The sequence below is a fragment of the Lynx canadensis genome, chromosome B4 (genome assembly GCF_007474595.2).
Source record: "Lynx canadensis isolate LIC74 chromosome B4, mLynCan4.pri.v2, whole genome shotgun sequence".
In the NCBI taxonomy this organism is placed as follows: domain Eukaryota; kingdom Metazoa; phylum Chordata; class Mammalia; order Carnivora; family Felidae; genus Lynx; species Lynx canadensis.
Genome location: NC_044309.1, coordinates 35,728,145 through 35,749,950, shown reverse-complemented (window position 1 = coordinate 35,749,950; position 21,806 = coordinate 35,728,145). Strand labels below are relative to the sequence as shown.

General features: G+C 41.4%; 1 protein-coding gene across 2 annotated transcripts in view; it reads right to left on the bottom strand.

Annotated features, from left to right (window-relative positions):
• Positions 1-4,669: 4,669 nt before the first annotated feature.
• Positions 4,670-21,806, bottom strand: part of DCP1B (decapping mRNA 1B) — a 59,758-nt gene continuing 42,621 nt past the window's right edge. The window contains exons 5-9 of one of the 2 annotated variants that reach the window (XM_030321359.1): positions 20,417-20,552; positions 12,397-12,525; positions 10,006-10,890; positions 7,279-7,527; positions 4,670-4,891 (exon numbers count right to left, since the gene is read on the bottom strand). In XM_030321359.1, the coding sequence (XP_030177219.1) occupies positions 4,811-4,891; positions 7,279-7,527; positions 10,006-10,890; positions 12,397-12,525; positions 20,417-20,552 (1,480 nt within the window). In that variant the 3' untranslated portion in view covers positions 4,670-4,810. The remainder of the gene's footprint in view (positions 4,892-7,278; positions 7,528-10,005; positions 10,891-12,396; positions 12,526-20,416; positions 20,553-21,806) is intronic. The other variant, XM_030321360.1, reaches the window with a different exon arrangement.

The window sequence follows — 21,806 nt, the reverse complement described above, 5'->3', positions numbered from 1 at the left end:
AGGGAATAAAACTTAAGGAACTCATAACCCTGGGGAAGTGCTATAGGAAGGAAATATGAAAGCATCAAAAAGAATTCTGGACAGATCTATGATGGAGCCATAAATGGCAACAAAGAGAAGCTGGGATACACCTAACCTTTGAGGCTGATGGGAGTGAAGAGCAACTCCTCCCTTGCCACATTCCCTGGGGCTGCTGTCCAGAAGAAAACGCCACTGCGGAGCATAGATGGCTCTGACCCAAAGCGACAACTTCTATGCTCCCATGATAAACACACAGAAAATAATTTTCTTTCCTGCTACTGTCTTGGTTGAAGAAAGAGACAGGAGGTGGTGGGATTCAAATCCAGAACTGTTTGGCTCTAAGTATATGTTCTTTGCCATATGGGATAAGATGCTCATGGCAGCCTACCTGTTGGGACTGCCATCTTGGTCTTTTGAGCCCTTAAGTTGATTGTGTAGGCTCTAGCTGTGCTGAGGCAAGACATAGTCGGCATTACTTCTCAGTCTGGTAGTAGGAAGTGAGAACAAATCTCTTGGAGGAACCAGAGCTTCTTTCACTGCTTGTCTTCCATAGAATCGTGTGTGGACACAGCTGGATGGGACCTGTCATGGGGCCACTGACAATATGCAGTCTTCTAGACCAGTGGGCTTATTGTTGCTGTTAGTGATGCTCAGCATCACTAAGTTGGGAACACCCAATGCCTCTCTTGAGTGTTTCAGCTCCTCCCAGCCTTGGCAGGATGTCCTACCTGGATTTTCACTCGGTAGTTTGTGCCTTTCATCTTGGTCCTTAGACTTATAGGGGAATTCTTAGGTTTTGGCTTACAAACATTGGGTCTCCCACCCTTTCTCTTGTCTATTTAGAATGATCTTTACTTCCTTCCTGTTGTGCCCTTGTCCAAGAGGACTGGCTTATTCAAGAAACCCGGCTGCATGGTTTGGGCTGTGCTAGCTGGCTCAGAGCCACAATGCCCGTCTGCACTGCTCAGTCCCTGGAGAAGGTTAACAACAGAGCTATGCTTTCCACCTCCCCGTTGGTGTTTTAAGACCACAGTCGACACACGCAGTTTTTATTTGTGTACTTTTCTCAAGGCTTGAAGTTGTTGGAAGGCATTACTCATAACTCAATTTGGTGAATATCTATCTAGATACTCGAGGTTGAGTTAAATATACCAAGTATTTGTAACTGCCTCTCTCACTATCCTAATTATAAGAGGGAGGGGGATGCCAACCACTTGAAACCTGAAATCAAGTATTCAGCAAAATGCTGGGGAGACCCACCAATCTGTGCAGCCAGGCAACTTTACATGTTGAAGTGTTGCTACAACCTGCTGGCTGCAAATGATAAATTTAGCCTTAAAGATGGCTCAATGTTCCAAAGCTTAGGAAGCAAGCTGATTGCTTTGGAAAGGGAGGAGCCACATGTCTGAACAGGGGAGAAACTGGAGAAAAAAGGGCTTCTCTATGGCTAGAAGGAGGGAGCCGCCAATTTGTCCATAGATTCTAGAGACCTCACTCCTAACACAGCACCATCTACCTCCACCCCAGGCCAGCCCAGCCCTGTCCTGTCCTGCCCAGCAGAACAAAGAACTGTCTTCACAGTTCAGTTGAGTTCCTCTCCTTCCTTGCCTTTGTACTAACATATGGTTGAATCCAGGTGAAGCCTGGTATTTAGAGGCCTGGTCTTTGATGGGACACCTCCCATTGTTAGCATTACATACCCGGGGATGTGGGCTCTAACATGTGTCAACTGTTGCTTTTCTCTTTAACACCCAAGAGAACTGAAGATAGCCAATGTCATCCAATTTTATCAGCAAGACTGGGTACGAACACTAGAAAATTCTTAAAGATGCTGTTAAATGTTTCTCTCACTCTGCAATTACCTCCATGCCTGGTTTTCTAAATGGGGAGACTGAGCAATGTGTCTTTTCAGAAGTTCAGGGACTATAAATTCTATTAACAGCACTGTCTTCTCTGGTTTTACAAGTAAAATGGCACTTCACCTATAAATGCAGGGACAGTAACAATACGATCTTGGGTCACACTGACATCTTTGTCTTAAAGAGCTCATGTTCATCTCCTTTGGAAAGAAGGGGTAAGTGTTACTGTTTTCATTTTACTGATAAAGAGATGAAGGGGAGAAGAGGGTATAGTAAAGTGACCACAGAAACATAAGTGTCAATATAAGACTTAACACTCAGTCACAGTGGATGACAAATGATGGCATTGAGGTTCACTCCAGCAGTTTCAGGCCTCATCCCAGTGGCCGGAAGACTGGGACACACCAAACAGCACAGAGGGGGCGAGAACGAACTCATAGAATGCACAGCACGGAGGAACCGCTTTCCACAAATTGCCCCCATCTAAGGACCCTGTGTGGCGGGTCTTACTTTCATTTTACAAATGAAAACAGCATCTCTAAGAGGCTCACCTACGCAGGCGCTGAAGGCACTGCCTGATGAAGGCTGTGTGTTTTGTCCCCACACCTTGCAGAACTGACTTCCGTAACTTCTGCAAGCTTGAAATCCACCTTGTCGGAGAACACTGCCTTTAGGCATAATTATCTCAGTTTTGCATCTGAAATTCAATTAGCTTAAAACTGCTGCCTGGGAGCCAGTGACACCTAGGAGTGGCATCCGTGATGGTCTCAGAATTTGGGATGAAAGTAGGAAAAAGAAAAGTCAATTTATATATGAAATCTAATTTGGGGTACCTTAGATAACCCATTTTATCTATTTCTTGGACTCTCTAGAGGAAGCTCTTTGTACAAAGAAGGTCTCCTCTGTTTTGCCATGTAGAAGAAATAAGCACTCAATCACCAAGTGCCCTTTAAAAGGGTGACTTAGTCTTTGGTCTAAATGAATTGGGCCTGTCACTTTTAAAGTGATTCATTCCAGTAAAGGATGGACAATTTATTACTTTTCAAAACAGATCACTGTGGCGTTGACCTAAAAAGTCCCGAGTGAAGCCTGCAGTGCAGGTCTGACCCTGCTGGGCCCAGGTCCTTTCTTCTATCACATAGCACTGTGCATCCTTTCACGTTAGGTGCTGCAATTGATATTTCTATTCTATTTATTCATTGCTGAGGTTAAAAAAATAAATATTTCAGAAATTAGCCATTTTCTACCCCCAGATATATTAAAACATTTAAAATGGAATTCATTTCTCTCTAGTTAGAGAAGCAACTCTAAACATGTAATTAAGATCAAAGAGACTTTTTTAAAGAAAAGGTTGGCAAGCGGTTAAGTATATCATTGATTTTGTTCCAATTTTAGTATGTGTGTTGCAGAAGAGAGCACAATCGCTGATTTCGGGATAATAGGTCATGTGTGTCTCTCCCCTTGCCTCATTCTCCTTATGAGAGTATGGAGGTATTACATACACAATTATTAATTTCAAGTATTTTGTTAGAACATCACATGGGTTTACATCTGTGTTAGATATTGTAGGAGATGTCAAAAAAAAAAAAAAAGAAAAAGAAAAAAGAAAGAAAGAAATCCTTCCTTCCTAAATGTAGGAGGGTAACAGTAGATTCTTCAGTCCAGTGAATGGCACATCACAAGGGTAATAAGAGTCAATTCCTTTCCTGCCCACCTTTTCTCTGTAGAAGAAAAGGCACACTCCTGCAGGAGCAGGGGAAGTGGTATTCCCAGGTACACTACTGATGGTGTGCCTGCATGAAGGTCCACAGCTTAAAGCCCAAGTCTTAGCATCAGAAGCTATCAGGAAACCTATTTTTCCCATGCCTCCTATATGACCTATAAAATGAAAATAAAACCTGTCTTCCGGACAGCATTCTAGAGATTTTTTATGATCTAAGAATAAAAAGAGCTATAGAAATGCAAAGCTTTATTTATTACTAATATTCAGCAGAGACTAATTCCCATATCGACACTTCTGGGCCTTAACAACTTGGCAAGGGCTCTTCTGACTCCCTCCAAGATTAAGCTCCTCATCTCTGTGAACATAAAATCAATCTGCTATGTAGCTTGAAGAGTCTTTGTCATTATGCTCCTAAAGAACCTAGCACCTCTCTTCAGAGGCCAAGAGAAAGCTTTAAAATCTTTTGTAGACTTCTTCTCAGCATGTTTTGCTAAAAATGACAAAATGTTCATTTGGAAGCATAGGCAGGCATATTCGGCTGGTTAGGTCCAAAAGAAATAACAGGAGCTGGGATAAACGAAGTGTTACTGGAAATCTGGGCCATTTGTGGACTCCTAGAACAACTCGCCTCTAGAAGCTAGCTATAAATATCCTTAGAAATAATTTCCCTTCAAAAGCCTTGGGAAAACATGCCAACTGGATTTTTACAAATGAAATGGTTACTTTGGTAAAAGAAAACCTCCAAAGGCTAGGGTAGGTCCGTGTAGGTTAGTATGTGGGGTGACACTGCCACCTGGTGGCTGGCATGCACTACAGCACAAGGAGCTCAGCAACAGGGAAACCACACTCCCCGCGTTCAAAGAATAACCAGAGCTATTAATAAAAAAGAAACCAAGTTTCCAGAACAGTCCTTCCTACTGAGAGGCTACTTCTTGTAGAATTGGCCCCATGCCTGCAAGGACAAAATAATTTAAGCTTGGAATTTACTGTGTGATATGAGCAAAAGACTTCTATCTGCTCGATTCTTAGTACAAGGTGTAACCAAAGGATGTGATTAAAAAAGAGCTTGACTGAAAAAAATTCTGAAATGTTTTAATTCATATCGTACATACTTTTAAAAAAGGCGGAAACATTTAGGGTAACACCACTGACGTGAAAGAATCTTGAGCCACAGGACCTTGAAAATCAGTCTGAAAATGTTTTGCTTTCACATTGTCTTTTTCATGGCTGCTTGTGTCATGCTGAAGAGATAAGCTTCGTAGATTATATTCAAGAAGTTGTCATCGTTCTGGAAAACAAAATCAAAAGACCCAAGGGAATGTGATTTGGCTGGCAGGAACCAAAGGCTTCCTCTGTCTTGGAGCTAAACTGGCATTCTGACACTCTGATGCTCCTCTCTGCCTGTCTGCTCCAACGGCTGGTGGTTTTTCACTGCACACAAGAGTGTTAAGTGGGACTGGAGGCCTGACCGAGTCAGCTGCTGGTGTCCAACAGTCATATGAGAAGTAGCAAGTGCTCATTACCTACAGCACGGATGGGCAGCCCAGCCACATGGCAGTATGGGATGAGGGTCACTCAAAAAAAACCCAGGTCTGTTTCAGGAAAAGATACAGGTCCTAACAGAAGGCTGGAGTGGGAGGCAATGATCCAGGTCAGTGGTCTCTTTGGTTAGGAGATAGCTGGGGCTTCTTAAAGGTTCTCCAAGTCTCCCACAATATATACACTTTATTTCAACATTAGTTAAGATTTACTTGCAACATGCTTCATTTATATCATCGAAACTAGCATAATTCTCCCATTAATTATGGAAAGTTTTTGGTCTGGGTGAGTGGGCAGCAGTTAGACTGGCAGTCTCTGGGCTCTACTGCCTGGCTAGGACTGAGGGAGAATCATGGGTCTAATCAGTGGTGCTCTTTGTTTTTAATTCTAGAGACTTCTCCCTCCCACTCAAATCCTTTAAAGCTTTAGCAATTCACCCACATTTCACATTCCCCCTTCATTCCCTCTTGGCACCCCACGCACATAGTGTTATTCTCATGCAATGAAAGAGTGATTTCTCCCTGTTTTTCCTACAAAGTAGCCGCAAAGTCCCTGTGCGTGAGACTGTGTCCTACCAACAGGCGAAGACTAAAAACAGTCTGCATGAGTGACTTCCAAGAGTCCATCAGGAAGATGATGTCTACATGGGGAAAAGTAAAGTGTATGCGGAGAGTGGACGGATCATAATTTTCTACCTAGCAACGTACCGGGCCTGCTCTAGACTTTTGCTGGAGTCTTGGCTCCTGTACAAAGATCTTTGGAACAATGTTTTTTTAAATGGAATGAACCAGAAAAAAATGTGAAACTTCTCAATTTAAGTTTTTTTTTTTTATTTATTGCACATAAAAAAGTTTATAGATGTCCTAAGTCCTCATGAACTTATGAGTGGCTTGAAAAGGTGGGAAATATTTTTACCCTGATATTTGTTTATGGATTATATGGATCCGCAACTCATTTGTTGCTGATCTTTAGTGGGCTGCTATTCTGCTTTCACACTTGGACACTGATTGCTAGCCCTCTCTCCTTCCCTTCCCTCCAAAATACGTGACCTTTAAAAAATGTTTTTAATAACAGAGACCACAGGCTTTTTAACTAGGACGGAACATCTGTGGAGTGCTAGCCAGCTCTCTGAAAGTCTGCCAAAGCTTAAGTAAAGTACCACAAAAATTTTCTTAAAGACTGTATCAAAGACACCTAACTATGTTAACTGAGGTGTTTGAAGTCTGTCTGGATAAAAGTGTTCCACTTTTCAAGGCCTAGCATATATTTTTGGGGTATGCTTCACCTGGTAGACTGCTGAACGGCCTCCGGAGGCCTATCCCTTGCAGTCCCATTACTACCATGGCCCCAGCCCAGTGCAGCAGGAAGGAGCACTCTGTAGCCAGAGTGCGGTTGAATCCTAGCTCTGCTATTTCCTAGCTGTGGCCTCAGGCCAGTCACTTAGCCTCAGTTTCCTTGTCTCTAAAATAGAAAAGATAATAGGGTTGTTGTAGAAGGATTAAATGAATTAATATATGTGAAGCATTTAAGACAGCGCCCGGCACAGAGCTCTCTACATGTGGCCACTGTTATGTTGTTACCTCACGAGCCAAGTGAGACAAATGGCTGACAAAGAAGTCCCCTCCTTCTATCCTGTCCTATCAGTAGGTTTCAAAATTATTTGTAAAATATGCCCTTAGTAGTCACAGCCATTACTTGCTTCCCTACCTTTTTCCTCCTTCTTCAACAGTCCTTGTGAACCTTCCCCTAAATGCTGCCACTTACTCAAGATGGCTCTCACCTCCATTTCCCCATGGTGAGCTTTCTGGGCACCAGCCAGCACCTACAATCCTCCCAGTGGCTGCTTAATTATACAGTATACGTTTCTTTCTTTTCTGGCAGGTGACAGCTTGGAGGACTTAGTCAATACTACAAAATCCTTGATGGTCTGAGACACCCAAAGTCCACAGCCAGTATTTTGAATCTCACCCAGCTAACTGAGCATGGATGCCGTTGAGGTTTAGGTTGAATTGTTACATGGTCCTTTTATTCTTGGGGAGTACTAAGTAGGCATTAGCTAACTGAGTCTTTATCTCAAAGTGGCAACCAACAGGTCAGCAGGGAAAGGGAAGAAGAGAGACGACGTGACTCTCCTACCTGAATGAGGTACAGCAGTGCTTCCTGAAGCTGGAGCTTGGTAAGTGGGCTGCTGGTGACTGCAGGGGGTTCTGGGGTCTGCAGAGGCAGGAGGAGGCTGGTGGAAGTGGCAGCTGGTTCTTGGCTTCCCAGAGGCAGGAGCCCACTGTCCCTCTCCTTTGGTGGGGCACAGGTGGGTTGTGTGAACACCATAGGGGACATGAGCAGAGAAGGAGCCACTGTGGCAAGGACGCGCGGAGGTGAGATGGCCTGCTCACAGCAAATACACACAGAGGGCAGGAGTAAGTAGCAACTCATTGAAAAGAAAGGTAGACAGATAAAGAGGCCCCTCGCTGGCAAGAATGGATATAAATGAGTTTCAGTATTAATTGCTCACAACTCCACTAGGTGGAGGAGCCTGTAGGAGACTGACTCCTGCTCAGTTGTCTCCACATTTTCCTTTGTCATCACTAAGCTGCTCTGGCAGTCTGCCGCTGTGACTATTGTTCCCACTGCATATAAAGCTCATCCTCTGAGTAATATTTTCTGCAGTTTACCACCATCACCTTGCAGCATGCATTTAGGACTGCTGGTCTCTTCCTCAGGGCTAACTGGCCACTACTCTGACCTAAAGGTCCAGCAACCCACGTGAGTTGTGACACTTGCTGGGGGCACACACACATTTCCGCTCCTGATTTCTCTACGTGGAGGAACCTTCCCGGCCTCTCTCCACCTGCTCATGATTTCTCATTAGGAGGGAGACATGCTTATTAGGTTCACCCCTCCTAGTCCCTCCCTGATAGGATCTGCCAGCTCACGGAGAGCATCCAGCTCAAGTATGGGGGCAGGAAGGGCCAGTGGTGCTCAGCACTGCCAGTGACTTATCTGTCCAAGACGGTATGTCTACCTCACTTGGCTAAACACCTAAAACCAAGTTTTCCAACAGCTTTTCCAGTTATGCAAGTGACATTTTATCCCTGTCTGATGGACTCCTACAGCTAGCTCTCATTTGTTTCTAAGGCAGGTGAGAAAAAATGCCCCAAAAGAACTCACGAGAAGGGGGCATAAAGGCTGATAGTCTAGAAGCTGCTGTGACTTTTATATATCTTATAAAAAGATACTCCCTCAGTATCTTTTTGGGCAGAAAGAAGCCTGGAGGAAGGCAGGTTGTTTGTTTTCTTTAACTGTCCCTATCTGCCATCGCGAGGAGAGGAGCTAGAACAGATGCCACCCACAGTGCGGGTCCCGGCACCCTTAAGGAGAATGCAGTGCAGGCTGACGGATGCACACTGTCGTGATCAGCTCTCCACACACGTGGGCACTGAAGAGAAATGAGAATTGTGCCCACTGAAGTTGATGTCAAACTATTAACCCCAACTTTTCTAGCGTCCCATCTAAACCACCAAGAGAAGCAGATATCAAAGAAAGGGACACTATCACACTGAAATGAGGAGGGGGGTGGGTAACAATCGTTTCTTTGAGATTGTCATAAATAATCAACAACACTTTGACTCAGGCTCTCATGTATACAAAGACTTACGCTATGTGACTGTGATCTTTGTTTTCAAAAAGGTGAAGGACTTTTGAGGAACCGTTGTAAGCTACGGTCCTGTAAGCAGGACAAAAAGACCAATGCTGACATCTGTTAATGAACAGAGAGAATGTCCTAACTTTTTAATTTTTTTTAATTTTCTTTTTTAAAGTTTATTTATTTTTGAGAGGAGACAGAGCATGAGTGGGGGAGAGGCAGAGAGAGAGAGGGAGACACAGAATCTGAAGCAGGCTGCAGGCTCTGAGCTGTCAGCACAGAACCCGATGTGGGGCTTGAACTCACAAACTGTGAGATCATGACCTGAGCCGAAAGTCGGATGCCTAACTGACTGAGCCACCCAGGAATGCCAAGAAATGTCCTAACTTTTAAACCCAATGCCTTTTCACTGAATTTGTACCAATCCAAATGGGGAAAAAAAAAAAAATCAGAGGTCTCCAGATGTTACTCATAGGTGATGAAACAGCTGTGGTTTTCTCACCGCTCCAAGTTACTGATAAACTTAGAACTGCCTTTCTCAAAGGACAGAGTATTTCTGAAAGTATTTCCTCCTGTCTGGCACTTTGTGTCTGTGTGTGTGTGTGTGTGTGTGTGTGTGTGTGTGTGTGTAGTTAGATGGCATACTCACTCCTCTCTCAATCTTCATTAAGCTATACCAGCGATAGAAATAAAACCAGCCTGCACCTCTGAGGTGGTGAGTCTGCATGCCTTATCACTCGTCACACACCTGCAGGTATGTACCCACAGGAAGCACGGTGCCCGGCACGTAATAAGTGCTCAGAGGTATTTAGTGAATACATGGATAAACAGTAATGATTTTAAAATAATCAGAAAAGGTCGAATGTTTGGCATCTCACAGTATTTCAGAGCAGACAGTAAGTATCCATGGTCAAAGATTAGGGGGTTCTCTGCACGTCCGTGTTGTTTCCCGTGTTCACGTGCTTGTGTCAGGCCTTATGACACTGTGAAGATTTAACTGTACAAATAAAGTATCTCTAAAAGGCGGGAAGCCCCCAGATGGCTAAGCAAAGAAAGGATGCTCTCTCCAGGCAGAAAGTTATGGTGATAATCAGATGCACAGATATGGCGCTCGGCGCCCTGCTCTGCACAGAAATGTCCCTAGAGCACAGAGGCTGATGCCAAGCTTCACTGCAGTGCAGCAATACCGCCCCCACGCCCCCACCCCTGTAGACACGCACCTGAAAAAGAGGAGTCTGCTTTTCTGTGCTGGGTGTCTTGTCTATCCAGGACTCCAAGGTCTTCCCTGTCCTAGAGCTCTGGGTTACCACGGGGAACTTCGCTGCCAAAGCCGGCCGGTTAGATGCGTGCAACTGCTGCTCCTGCTGTACAATCTGAAGCTTTTTCAGTAACTCTTGAGGGGAGATCACTCCAGAGCTGCTCATCTGATTGCCAGAGAGGGGGAGTGTTGGTCTCGGGTGTGTTGACTGCTCTTTTCCGTGAGCCTGATGTCCTGGCGTCTGAGGTGGAAGGGAGCCATTGAAATACCCCACCTGTGCCTGCACCAGTCCCCTTACTGGAGCGCCGGGGGTGGCAGCAGGGAGAGTGGTGCTGAGGGTTGGGGCAGCTGAGCCAGCAGGTGCTGGTATACTAGGCTCATACTTGTTCGCTGACCTTGGGGTGCTCTGAAGCTTCTCCAACAGGTTCTGAGTTCTGGAAGCACTCTGTACATGACAGGAAGTCCCAATGCTATGGGGAGACCCTGGCTGGACAGGTCCCAGAAAAACCTCCCCAGCAGAACAGGTATTGCCATTTTTGCAGGGCCGGTTTTCAGGCAGCTCTGACAATGGATGGAGGTCTGTACTCCTGACCATGAGTTTCTGAATGGCCGGACAGAGCTGTTTCTCGAGGGGGGGTGAGTGTCTTCTGGGTTCCTCATAGGAGAGAGAGCGTACAACCCCCTGCCTGACCGGAAGTTTCTCCTGCTGCTGCTGCTGCTGCTGCTGCTGCTGCTGCTGGTGGTGGCGGATGGTCTGTGGGGACCCCACAGTTTCTTGACATGTAGATTTGTCCTGCTTCCCAAAGAGAGCTGTCAAGGACAAGTGCTGTGGTTCAGGGTCTAAGGTCTGGAAAAAATAAAAATGTCTGAAAATGGTTCTATAGACAATTTGGTTATATAGGGGGGCTATGAAACATAACTAACCTCACTGATGATTTATTCTATTTACATAGGATCAATTAGAAGGGATGAAAAAACTATAATTATAGTAAATTTTACAAATTTAAGACCTCCTTTTAAGGTCAAAAATTTTCAGTATTCTTCTCTACCACCCCTGAGATAATGGTCATATTCTAGCATCTGTTGATAAAATAGGTCCTTGATGGGCTTGGGGTTTACAGACAGGGGACCAGTATGGTACAAACTTATATATACTAAAAGGGAAATAATCTCTTCAACAGGAAGTCTGCCTAACCCTGCAGAGTACAAGAAGATGCTAAGAATGCACAGGAATGTGAGGATTTTTGTAGAATTATAAATTTAGGACTGGAAAGAAATCTAAGTCATCTAATCTAACTTGACCCTTTCAACTATACACCAGTAGCTTTAAAACAATCATCATGTGCATACATACTATGTGCCCTGGCCCGATCAGTCACAAAGCTACCTCCTTCCTGCTCTGTATCACCTCCTGCTCCTTCTGCTGCTTCCTGTGTTGTTGGACTAAGAAAACATGAGCTTCATTCTAAAGTCAACATATTCCAGTTTCTCTATTAAAAAAAATTTCCATGGAAGGCAAACAAAAATAAAAGAAAGCTAAAACATAATTAGAAAAGACTTATTTTTAAAAAAAATCAACATGAGACTTTCATTTAGCCAGTCTTTATGTCTTTTGGCTCTATATTCATTTTCAAAATTGATTTAAATGAATTCCTTAAAAACAAACAAACAAAAAAATACCAAACCTTTAATGAGGAATAACCATAGGAAACAGAAATAGCCACGTCACATTTGTAATCAATAATGGGACTTCCAGATTAGCAATTTTGTTAATGCTGCACTATTCTGAAAAATATACGTACAAAATATGCCATCATACTTATATATTTAGATGCAAATGCCATGACAAATCATCAGGTCTACAGGGGAATTGTATGCCCCTCCTCAGAACAGGAATCCATTTCTGTACACTCAGTGCCCAGCGCCACACCCAGTATAGTGGAAGTGCTCAGAAATGTTTAACTGACTTGTTGCCTTGGTGTCCTTCCCTCAGTAGCCTTGGGAAGCCAACCACCTACCTCAGAAGAACACGGACCTGCCAGGTAGTATTCCTGTCAGCTCTGACAATGTTACGAGTTTGCTGTTTTTTAAAAAATATATTATCTAAGGAGTTCAAGTCCACAAGAGAGGAGCACAGATTATGGTAAATGCCAAAATTAAAAATTTCAACCTGCTTCTAGGAAGAATACATTAATAGTAATTTTTTAAAAATCTTGAATTTGAAATCTCTCTTTCTTGGGTTTACCTTGAAGCACCCTTGAATAGTACCAGGCTCTCCCTTGACTATACTCTGGGTCAAAGTTCTTTAAGAATTCTAGAGAGACATGGCAAATGAAAAGCACAGGACTTGTACCTGGCTGGGCCGAGGTATGCGCTGTTGCTGGTTTTCACTAGGCTTCACTGGAATTGGTTTGATGAGATTGGGGTTGTCATAGATAGCAGATGAACTGGTTATCTGTTTTGGCTCAGAACAGGTTTTACACTGAAATGGAAAAAAGAACCTTATTTTTGGTGAAAAAGAAGCTTTAATCTTTTTAAAAGTACATAACTTGTTGCTCTTTATTTTATCTAATTGGTAGCTATTTTTTGATAAATTTTTGTGCAAAAAGGAAAATTACTTTATCTCCTCTGATATGAGCTATATTTGAGTATAAGTCAAATTCCAATTTAATTTTTCTTTGTTGTACAATTTCAATGCCCTAAAAATATTACCAACAGTGTCAGTCTGCAAGACCCAGAGACTCTGAGATACCTAGATGCTTGAAAGGCTATGGATATGCTTAAGAAGCAATAGTTTAAAGATACAGAGTCTAGGAGCACCTGGGTAGCTCAGTTGGTTGAGCATCCGGCTCTTGATTTCAGCTCAGGTCATGATCTCACCATTGTGAGACTGAGCCCCAAGTCACGTTTTGCACTGAGTATGGAGCCTGCTTAAGATTCCCCCGCCTCTTTCCCCCCCTCCCCCCTGCCCCTCCCCCGCTCATGCAAGTATGTGGACACACTCACTTGCTCTCTGTCAAAAGAAATGGAGAGAGTATCACTTACTTAACCATATGCTTACTGTTGTTTGTTCACATTATTTCACACTTTTCAACATGGTATAATAAAGATTTTTACTTGTGGAAAAAAAAGAAATGGAGAGTCTAATGCTTTTCAATGAAAACAGTGATAGAAACAATGATTTATTATTTTTAAATTTTTTAATGTTTATTTATTTTTGAGTGAGAGAGAGAGAGAGAGAGAGAGAGAGAGACAGAGTGTGAGCCAGAGAGGGGCAGAGACAGAGGGAGACACAGAATCCCAAGCAGGCTACAGGCTCTGCACTGGGAGCACAGAGCCCTATGCGGGGCTTGAACCCACAAACTGTGAGATCATGACCTGAGCTGAAGTCAGACGCTTAACTGACTGAGCCACCCAGGTGCCCCAGAAACAATTCTTTAAATGCCATGTCTGGATAACTGTATGGTTTATTCACCCATTAGCAGTTGACTTAAAACTGGGGAGTTGCATTATCAAAGTAACTAACCTTTTCGGTCTACAAACCAAAAAGTAAAGCTGATTCAAACCACTGATTTAAAAACTGCTAACATCATCTTTATTTAATAAATGACGTTTTACATAAACAGAATAATTCAAATCTGAGTGTTCTGAGCCACTCACTACAAATTAGAATTTCACAGAGAAAGAGACAAGAGACAAGACTCATCATTTCAAATACTGAATCATTATCATACATTAATCTAACCAACCATGCAATTGCTAACACAGTAGGATTTATAACACCAAGAATACAGCAATGATGTCAGTATCTACCTTGTTGAAACACCAAATAAAACTGAATATAAAACCACTACCTTCTATTCTATATTCTCCATAGCACTGCTAGTTTCAACTGTCAAGGCCTCAGGCCAGAAAATATCTCACACTGTCCCTGACATGGAATGAGCTATAAAGACACTCTTGTCCCTCAAGAATCTAAGGTGCTTTACAGTTATTGGGTTGTATTTTCTAATTCAAGGATGTAAGAGTATGGGGTCAATTACCACCATGTTCACTTGGGTTTGTAAAGTTAATTGTACATAGGACTTATTTTCTTCCAAGAATCCTATCAATAATTTGGGTATTTGGCACTAGATTGATTGGGAGGTGAAATCCCTTTGAGTCAAAAAATGTTATTTCTAATTCTTAGGTGAATGCTCGTGGCTGCATGGACCAACTGGCCTGGCTTTCCAAGGCAATAACCAACACAAGACAAGAATACAGCCTGAGATAGAGTCACTTACAAAATGTTAGCATGGAAGCCTAGAACTTCTGCTTGCTATGTAAAAGAAAGAGGACACTCAGATTACTTTCAATGAATGACCGTGTCTGTACTTTTTCATCCTCTCTGTTCAGGGACCTTGAATTCAAGCAAAGAAAAACAGATTTTCCCCCCACCTTTGCTATACACATATCTGCATGTGCCAAGAAGCTGCTGTTTCTTGCTATGCATAAGCCCCAGATAGCCTTTCTAAGTAAAACTGCTATAAGCTGTCTTCTGTGTCACTATCTATCCATCACTGAAGCCTTGCTTTCATGTAAAAATTGTTCTTTATCAAATTGCTCAGAATTAAACATCATCTGCCTCAATAGTTCGTAGCTCATTTTCCAGCTGTTTAATTTTCTATGCTTCTCTCGACCCAAATAACTCTATGATACTTGGAAAAAAACACAGAGCTGGAAAAAGTGCATAATGGATTCTCCATAGAGATCCTGAGGCACTTCTTTAAAGCCTTAAAAACTATGTCACATGATCTAATTTTCTCACACACAAACACACAAACATATGTACCCATGCCAAGAGAGAAGCCTGGAAGAAAATATACTGAAAGCATTAAAAGTAGACATCTTGGGGTTATAGGATTATGGATATTTTTTATTTCCCTTTTCTACTTTTTTGACTTTCCTCATTGAACATCAAACGACACTTAGTAATTTCTTTAATTTTATAAATAAATCACAGTATATTAAAAGAGACTTATTAATTCTTGCCTTAAACCACAAAACACAACATAGTCCATTTCTGCACACTCAGAACTTAACTATGCAGCCAAGGATCCTTTCTGGCCCTGGTTCTTTTTCTTACTGAGCGTTGGTGGTTTTACTGTATTGCTCATTTGCATATCAGCTAGAAGTCTAATAGGAGGTAAAAAGAGATGAAGCTCAAATTAACATCATGCTACTTTACAGCAGATTCACAGAAAGTTGTTGCTTAGGGGAAAAAATATAAAATATTGGCCAAAATAAGGTTTTTAAATTATTTTATTAACTTCATGTAAGTAGTTGCATCTGATGTCAGTAGGCTTCACTTTACCAACATCATGTACCTCTAGCTCAAAAGTTTTCCTCCTCTTAAGTTTTGGGATTTTCAAGAATTGAGTAATTTTAAAGTTGGGAAGCATCCCAGAAATCACTGAGTTTAATCCCTACCCAGAGAAGTGAGATTCTTTTCTAGTATCCTGGTATGTCATCATGTGGTTTCTTCCTGAATACTCCTGGTGATGGGAGAGGCACTTCCTCACACGAGAAGTCCGAGGGAAATCTTGTTTTCTTTCTCTTTTGCCTCTTTCTGTGTTCCCCCTTTCCTGTACCTCACAGCCATTTTACTCATGATCTCCACATGTTCTGAAATGTCTGTGTGTGGGAGAGGAGGTAACACAAACACAGGCAAATATAAAGCAGGTTTACACAATGCAACGGAAGTTCACAGAGGAGCATATACATCAGGTTGCGTAGATCAGAAATAACAGGATGGACAAAGACCATTTGAAATGGGCCGTGAAGGGCTAATCATACGTTGGCAGGTAAAGAAGGAGAGGGGACAGCATGGGAAGAAGGCATGAAGACACTTGCAGGAAGTGACACTGTTACTCCGGTAGGAGTTTCAAATATTTGTGGGGGGTGGTGGAGTAGAAGGTAGTGAGATTAGAAGAATAAACTGGGGCTACGTTATGTAATCCTTGGAGAGTCCAAAGGTTCATATACTAGGCAACGAGAAACCAGGAAGAATTTAGACCAGAGAAGTAATGTGATGATTCAGGTGCTCCTGGGTTACATCATTGGCTGTTAATGACAGAAGGAATAATTTCTTCTGCTTATCACACAGTTGGAGCAATTAACATTATGCATATAACATGTATTTGGGTTTAGAGAAAAGTCTATATGCTGATTAAACATCTGCACCTCATGTCAACACTATAACAACCAATATGGGGGGCATAATGATGAATAGAACACTGTTTTGACCTCAACAAGTTTATTATTTTTATTTTTTATTTTTTTAATGTTTTTTTCAATTTATTCTTGAGAGAGAGAGAGAGAGAGAGAGAGAGAGAGAGAGACCATGAGTGGGGGAGGGGTAGAGCAAGAGAGGGACACAGAATCCGAAGCAGGCTCCAGGCTCTGAGCTGTCAGCACAGAGACCAATCCGTGAGATCATGACCTGAGCCGAAGTCGGATGCTCAACCGACTGAGCCACCCAGGCGCCCGTGACCTCAACAAGTTTATAGTGGTAGAAGTTGACTTAAAGGTAACAAACGAGGAAGAACAAAATAAGTTCTAAATAGTAACAGACTGCTGAGTTCAGTAGAAAGAATAATTAATTTGAATGAAGAGATATGGGAAAATTCCATGTAAAAGTGGAATTTTAACTGGGCTTTGAAGGATATGTAGATTCTGAAGGGCAAACGAAGTGAGGGGAAACACTGTAAGTTGTAGGTACGGTATAAAGTGATAGCCTACATGACATCTCCAAAACCACGTATGAGTGTTTCTGTGTGTGTGTTCTGTGTCCTTTGATGAGACAGTCAGGTGCAGCTATAAGAGGAGACACTGGAGAGGCTCAGGAAACAAAATTACACTCAAAGGTCCTAGAAACAGGAGGCACAGGATGCCCCGCAGGGCCACACGGGGCAGCCTCAGGGTGGGCAGGGAGCAGAAAGCGGGAGCAAAGGGAAAGCCAAGACTAGAGCCTCTGCTGGGGTTTCTGCACTTTAGGACTGGCTAGTTTGGATAACTGCAGTATGTTCTACACTACAGGGTGGTCCCTAGTGGCCTAACCTGGCTCTGAAATGATTAAGGCAGAGGAATATTACCTCCTGGGGTGCTGGGGCCAGATCCAGGAGGGATGGCTCTAGACTGGTTAGTGTGCATGTCAAAGGCATCCTCTGACTGGGCCCTTTGCTAGTTCTAAGAATTGGCTAGCCCAAGGAGGAGGATTCTGTCCCCAACCAGAAGACTTTTAAGATGTCAAAACATCATAAAAGAAAAATAACACAATATATGTGTTTGTGTATGTGAATGTGTGTATGTGTGTGTATGCATATGTGTGTGTGTATTGAGAGGAGGGAGGGAGAAGAAAGAAAATAATTTTTGTTCAATATTTGCATTCATTATTTATTGGCCATGGTTAAGTTGTCCTCACAGAACTTAAGTTCCCAGAGGGCAAAAATGTCACCTTTTAAGATTAATCTTTGGTGTGCCTAACATAGTGCAATTAGTAAAGTATAATGAGTTGACAGTTGCCAAGTCATTAGGATATCTTTCAATGGCTGTTAAAGAATTAAGCAAAACACAAAACTAATACAGAAATAGTTGTTACTGACTGAATCTGGCATTTTAAAGCATCCTCTGTCCAGGCCCTCCAATAGAAGGATAACGAAACTGTGGTTAATTCAGATTCATATTCATTTGTATTCATTCCCTCAACAATCATTTATTTAGCACCTATGTGCTGGGAGCTCTGAAGGTTCTGAAGATAAATGAAGGATGTTCTTAGTACTCAAGTAGCTCACAGTCCAACAATCAAGAGAAGGTCAACCATCAAGTCAAAGGCATGCTAAAGAAATTCGGTCCATTGTCCTTTACTAGGTACCCTCCCCTCAGGATTTTTCTGAGCTTCCTTGTTGTGTCATTTAAGTTGTTTTCTACCTGCCCTTTCCCCCTCTTCCCTTTCATTTTCTGTAAACTATAAAGTTTAAGAAAGCTCAAGACTTAGATTCAGGATCTAATGACATGTAAGAACATTTAGAAGTGGTGCTACATGTTTCTGTTTCACATTATATCACATTAGGAGGCACGTGATGTCTGGTTATCTGACTTTTAAAGGCACTGATCAGTGGATTCAGATGGTGGCAGATTGATCCTTCCATGGTCAAGTTTCCTCAAACTTTCTCATAATATTAACATTACTAATGACAATTGCTTGAATCACTTATTTTACTATGGTGATTTTAAGTTCTATCACTTCATCTACATTTAATAGCTGGAATTCTTGGTTGAGAACTTTCCCTCCTAAACCACGATTATGAGGTTACTCTGAAAATTGGTCCCTGCTGGGCAGGCAGGGTAAATGCTTAATTCCTTCCCATAAACTACCAATTATCAGAGGAACGACTTGGTGTCTTAATACCTCCAAGAATAGCCAACAATTATTTTTTGTTTTGTTTTATATTTTTAGTCTGCTTGCTCTCTCATCACCACGAACTCAGAGATTATATATATGCAATGTGTTTCAATCCATTGTAGTCATTCTTGTTGATGTTAGAATTTGATGTTTTGGTTAGCGGTCCCTTCACGTTGACTTCTGTGCTCCTTTCACATAACCCTATTTGTTTGATTTTCCTATCCCAGACATGGGATATAGGAATTGGGAATTTCTTCAAAGAGCCCTGATACCTTTTAGGAGGGAACAGTATTTAGAAACAATAATCTTGGGGCCAGGGGTGCTTATTGCTACTGGGTTGTCACTTATCTCTAGGTCTCTTCAGGGTAGAAGTTAGTAACTACATATTTAAGAAATCAAATATGAACTAATTCTCACACTTTACTTAAAATTTAACATTATATGACTTTAACTTATTATTTTTCTCTTATACGAAAGGTTTTGTTCTGAGCACATAAACATACTCATTTATTATATCCATGACAGCTAAAAAAAATTACAATGCCAATGTTACTATTAACAATAAAACCACTGAATGAAGTTTACAATTTCTTTGCAGTTCTTTTTGTCCTTCAAATATAATGCTCTAAGGGTCCTTATGTCCTTTAAATATAATGTACTAAGGGTCCAAATATGGGGCTCTGAAGTCACTTTAATTTCTTTTCTAAGTAATTATAATATGATATTCAGTTATGTACATTATTTCAGCTGGTTTCCAAATCCTAGGTTTTAATTATCCTTTTTCCCTAATTTTCTTTTTTCCTATGTTTCTAGAGAGTGTCAATCTTTTACTTCTCAATTTTTATAAGAGCAGTGTATAAAATAGGGAAATTAACCCTCTTCCTCTTGCTTAAATATAAATGTTTCTCAGTTTTATATATCTTTCCACTTTTTAAAACCAGGCAAAACATTTATTTTTTGATTTTTATATAGCTGAATTAATTGCTTTTGGGTTTTAAGATATAGTTAGGAAGATTTTCCCTTTCCAGATTACAAAGAAATCTATACAAATTTTCCTCTGGTACTTGAATGGTTTTTTTTTTACATTTAAATTTCTAATAATTTGGAATTTATCCTGGTATAAGGGACAAATCCAATTTTGTATTTTTCCAAATGGCTACCATTTGTTCCCATTTCATTTATTTAAATATCCACTCAAACAGTTGATTTGAGATTTTCATCTTTATCTTCATCCTAAATGACATCCTAATGGGGGGTCATTTTGGACTTTCTCACCTGTCCCATTGGTCTCTCTGGCTGTTTATGCATCGATACCATCAAGACCATAGTGTTTTATGTGCTTAGGTGTTAATGCCTTAATATTCAGAGTTTGCTGCCCCTTCTCTCCCAATAGTGCCCTTCTTTGTCAGAGTTTCCACTGCTTTTCTTCCTGTATATTTCTTGATGAACTTTACAATCAACATGTCTGGCTCCAGAAAAGAAGAAAATAAACCAGTCTTTATTTGTTTAGGAATCATCTAAAATTTACAGACTAAACAGAAGTGAAAGCTTTAAGTTTCATCTTCTTATCCAAGATCAGGACATATATTTCCATTTGGTCAAGTCTATTTTTATGCCTTCATACAGGTTTTGCCCTTTCCTTGTTACCTTTATTCCAAAGAATGTTATATTAATAGTTGCTACTGTAAATGGGGTCTTCTAGTAAACCTTCTGATTGGGTACTATTTGTATATATGAAGCCTGCTGATTTCTTAGGCTACCTTTTAATCCACTTAAAACAAACAGTCTTCTTTATCCTGCTGAAAGCAAATAAAGACTTAACTTGTCATACAATTTTGTTTGGTGGAAGGAATAGCACTAAGCCTTTCCCAACAAGCATATTACCACTGTAGGATTTAAGTATGTTTCACAAGGGAAGACAAAAACTCACCTTGGTGTATTCATCTTTGGCCTTGGTGAGCATTCGCAAGATATCTACTTCCTTGCCCTCTCCTGAATTGAGGATCATCGGGGAGTTTCCTGCTCCAGCTCCCTGATGGGCTTTCAACTGTTCATACTGAGTTAGGCTAGAAAAACAGAGGGGAGAATCCACAGAAGAAAAACGAACTCAACACAAATGGCTTTTAAAACCATCCAATTCTCACCCAGTTGTTTTTGTCTTGTTATAGTCATAGTAGAAGTAGGACTGCTTAGGAATTGAAAGAAGAAAAATAAGAGTGGAGGTCCTGAGTACAGTGAGTACATAAATGAATCCAGAGTAGGGGTGGGCAAACTATGTCCTGCAGGCCAAATCCGGCCCACCACCTGTTTTTGTAAAGTTACAAACAGACACACTGTTACTGTATCACTTAGCTGCCTCACACAGTAACTGCCGAGTTGAGCAGATGTGACAGATAACTATGGCTTTACAAAGCCTAAAATACTTGTTTTTTTGTTTTGTTTTGTTTTTCAGAAAAAGTTTGCTGACTCCTCATTTAGAGCATTTGACAGGACTCATTAATTGCTGAGGAAACCCAATTTAGAGTTCTCAAACACTGAGCAAACGGCATGGCATATCGAGATTTCCACCCCCCCCACGCCTTGTTTCAATATGCCTTGAAGTCAAAGCAAAATTGATTCCAGCAACTCAAATCCTCTAGTCCTCTGGCAGTTTATGAACTGTGAAGATTCCACTCTAGAAGAGGGGCATTACAACAAACAAACAAACAAACAAACAAACAAATGGAGCAATGTAGAGTGTCTTCTGTTTTCCTGAAAACAATACAGAAGGGAGACCAGATTGCTCCTATGTGGTGCTAGGTGACACTGAGAAAAATACTTTTCCTTTTGTGTGCTTTGACTTTCAGCTCAAATTTTTATAACTGCCATGTCATTTATGGTAAAAGAGATCTGAGAATTTACTGGGAGATTTAATTCTAACTGAGGAAGGGCTCAGAATCCACACATATCAGCTGCTTATTGCTAGTCAACAATCAATTTCCTGCCCCAGCTGTTAAGTAATTACTGCAGAATGCTAACAATTTTAACATGGCCTCTTGGCTGAGCCACAGGGTATTTTTTAATCTATATAAAATCCTGCTATTATTATCCATTGCACAGTTTACAATAACATGAATGTGTTAGGAACTAGTTGTTATGGTGGTAAATACCAGTTTGAGCACACTTAATCACCATCTGCAACTTGAGCTGGTTACCTACAATTAGCTATCACAAGCTAGATTTTCAGAAATCTATTTATAAAAAAGTGTTCCCCACATTTCGTTTTGCGGGGTCACTTTTAAGTCATTTCCTTGCCTCAGGATTTAAAATTGGAAAATGGT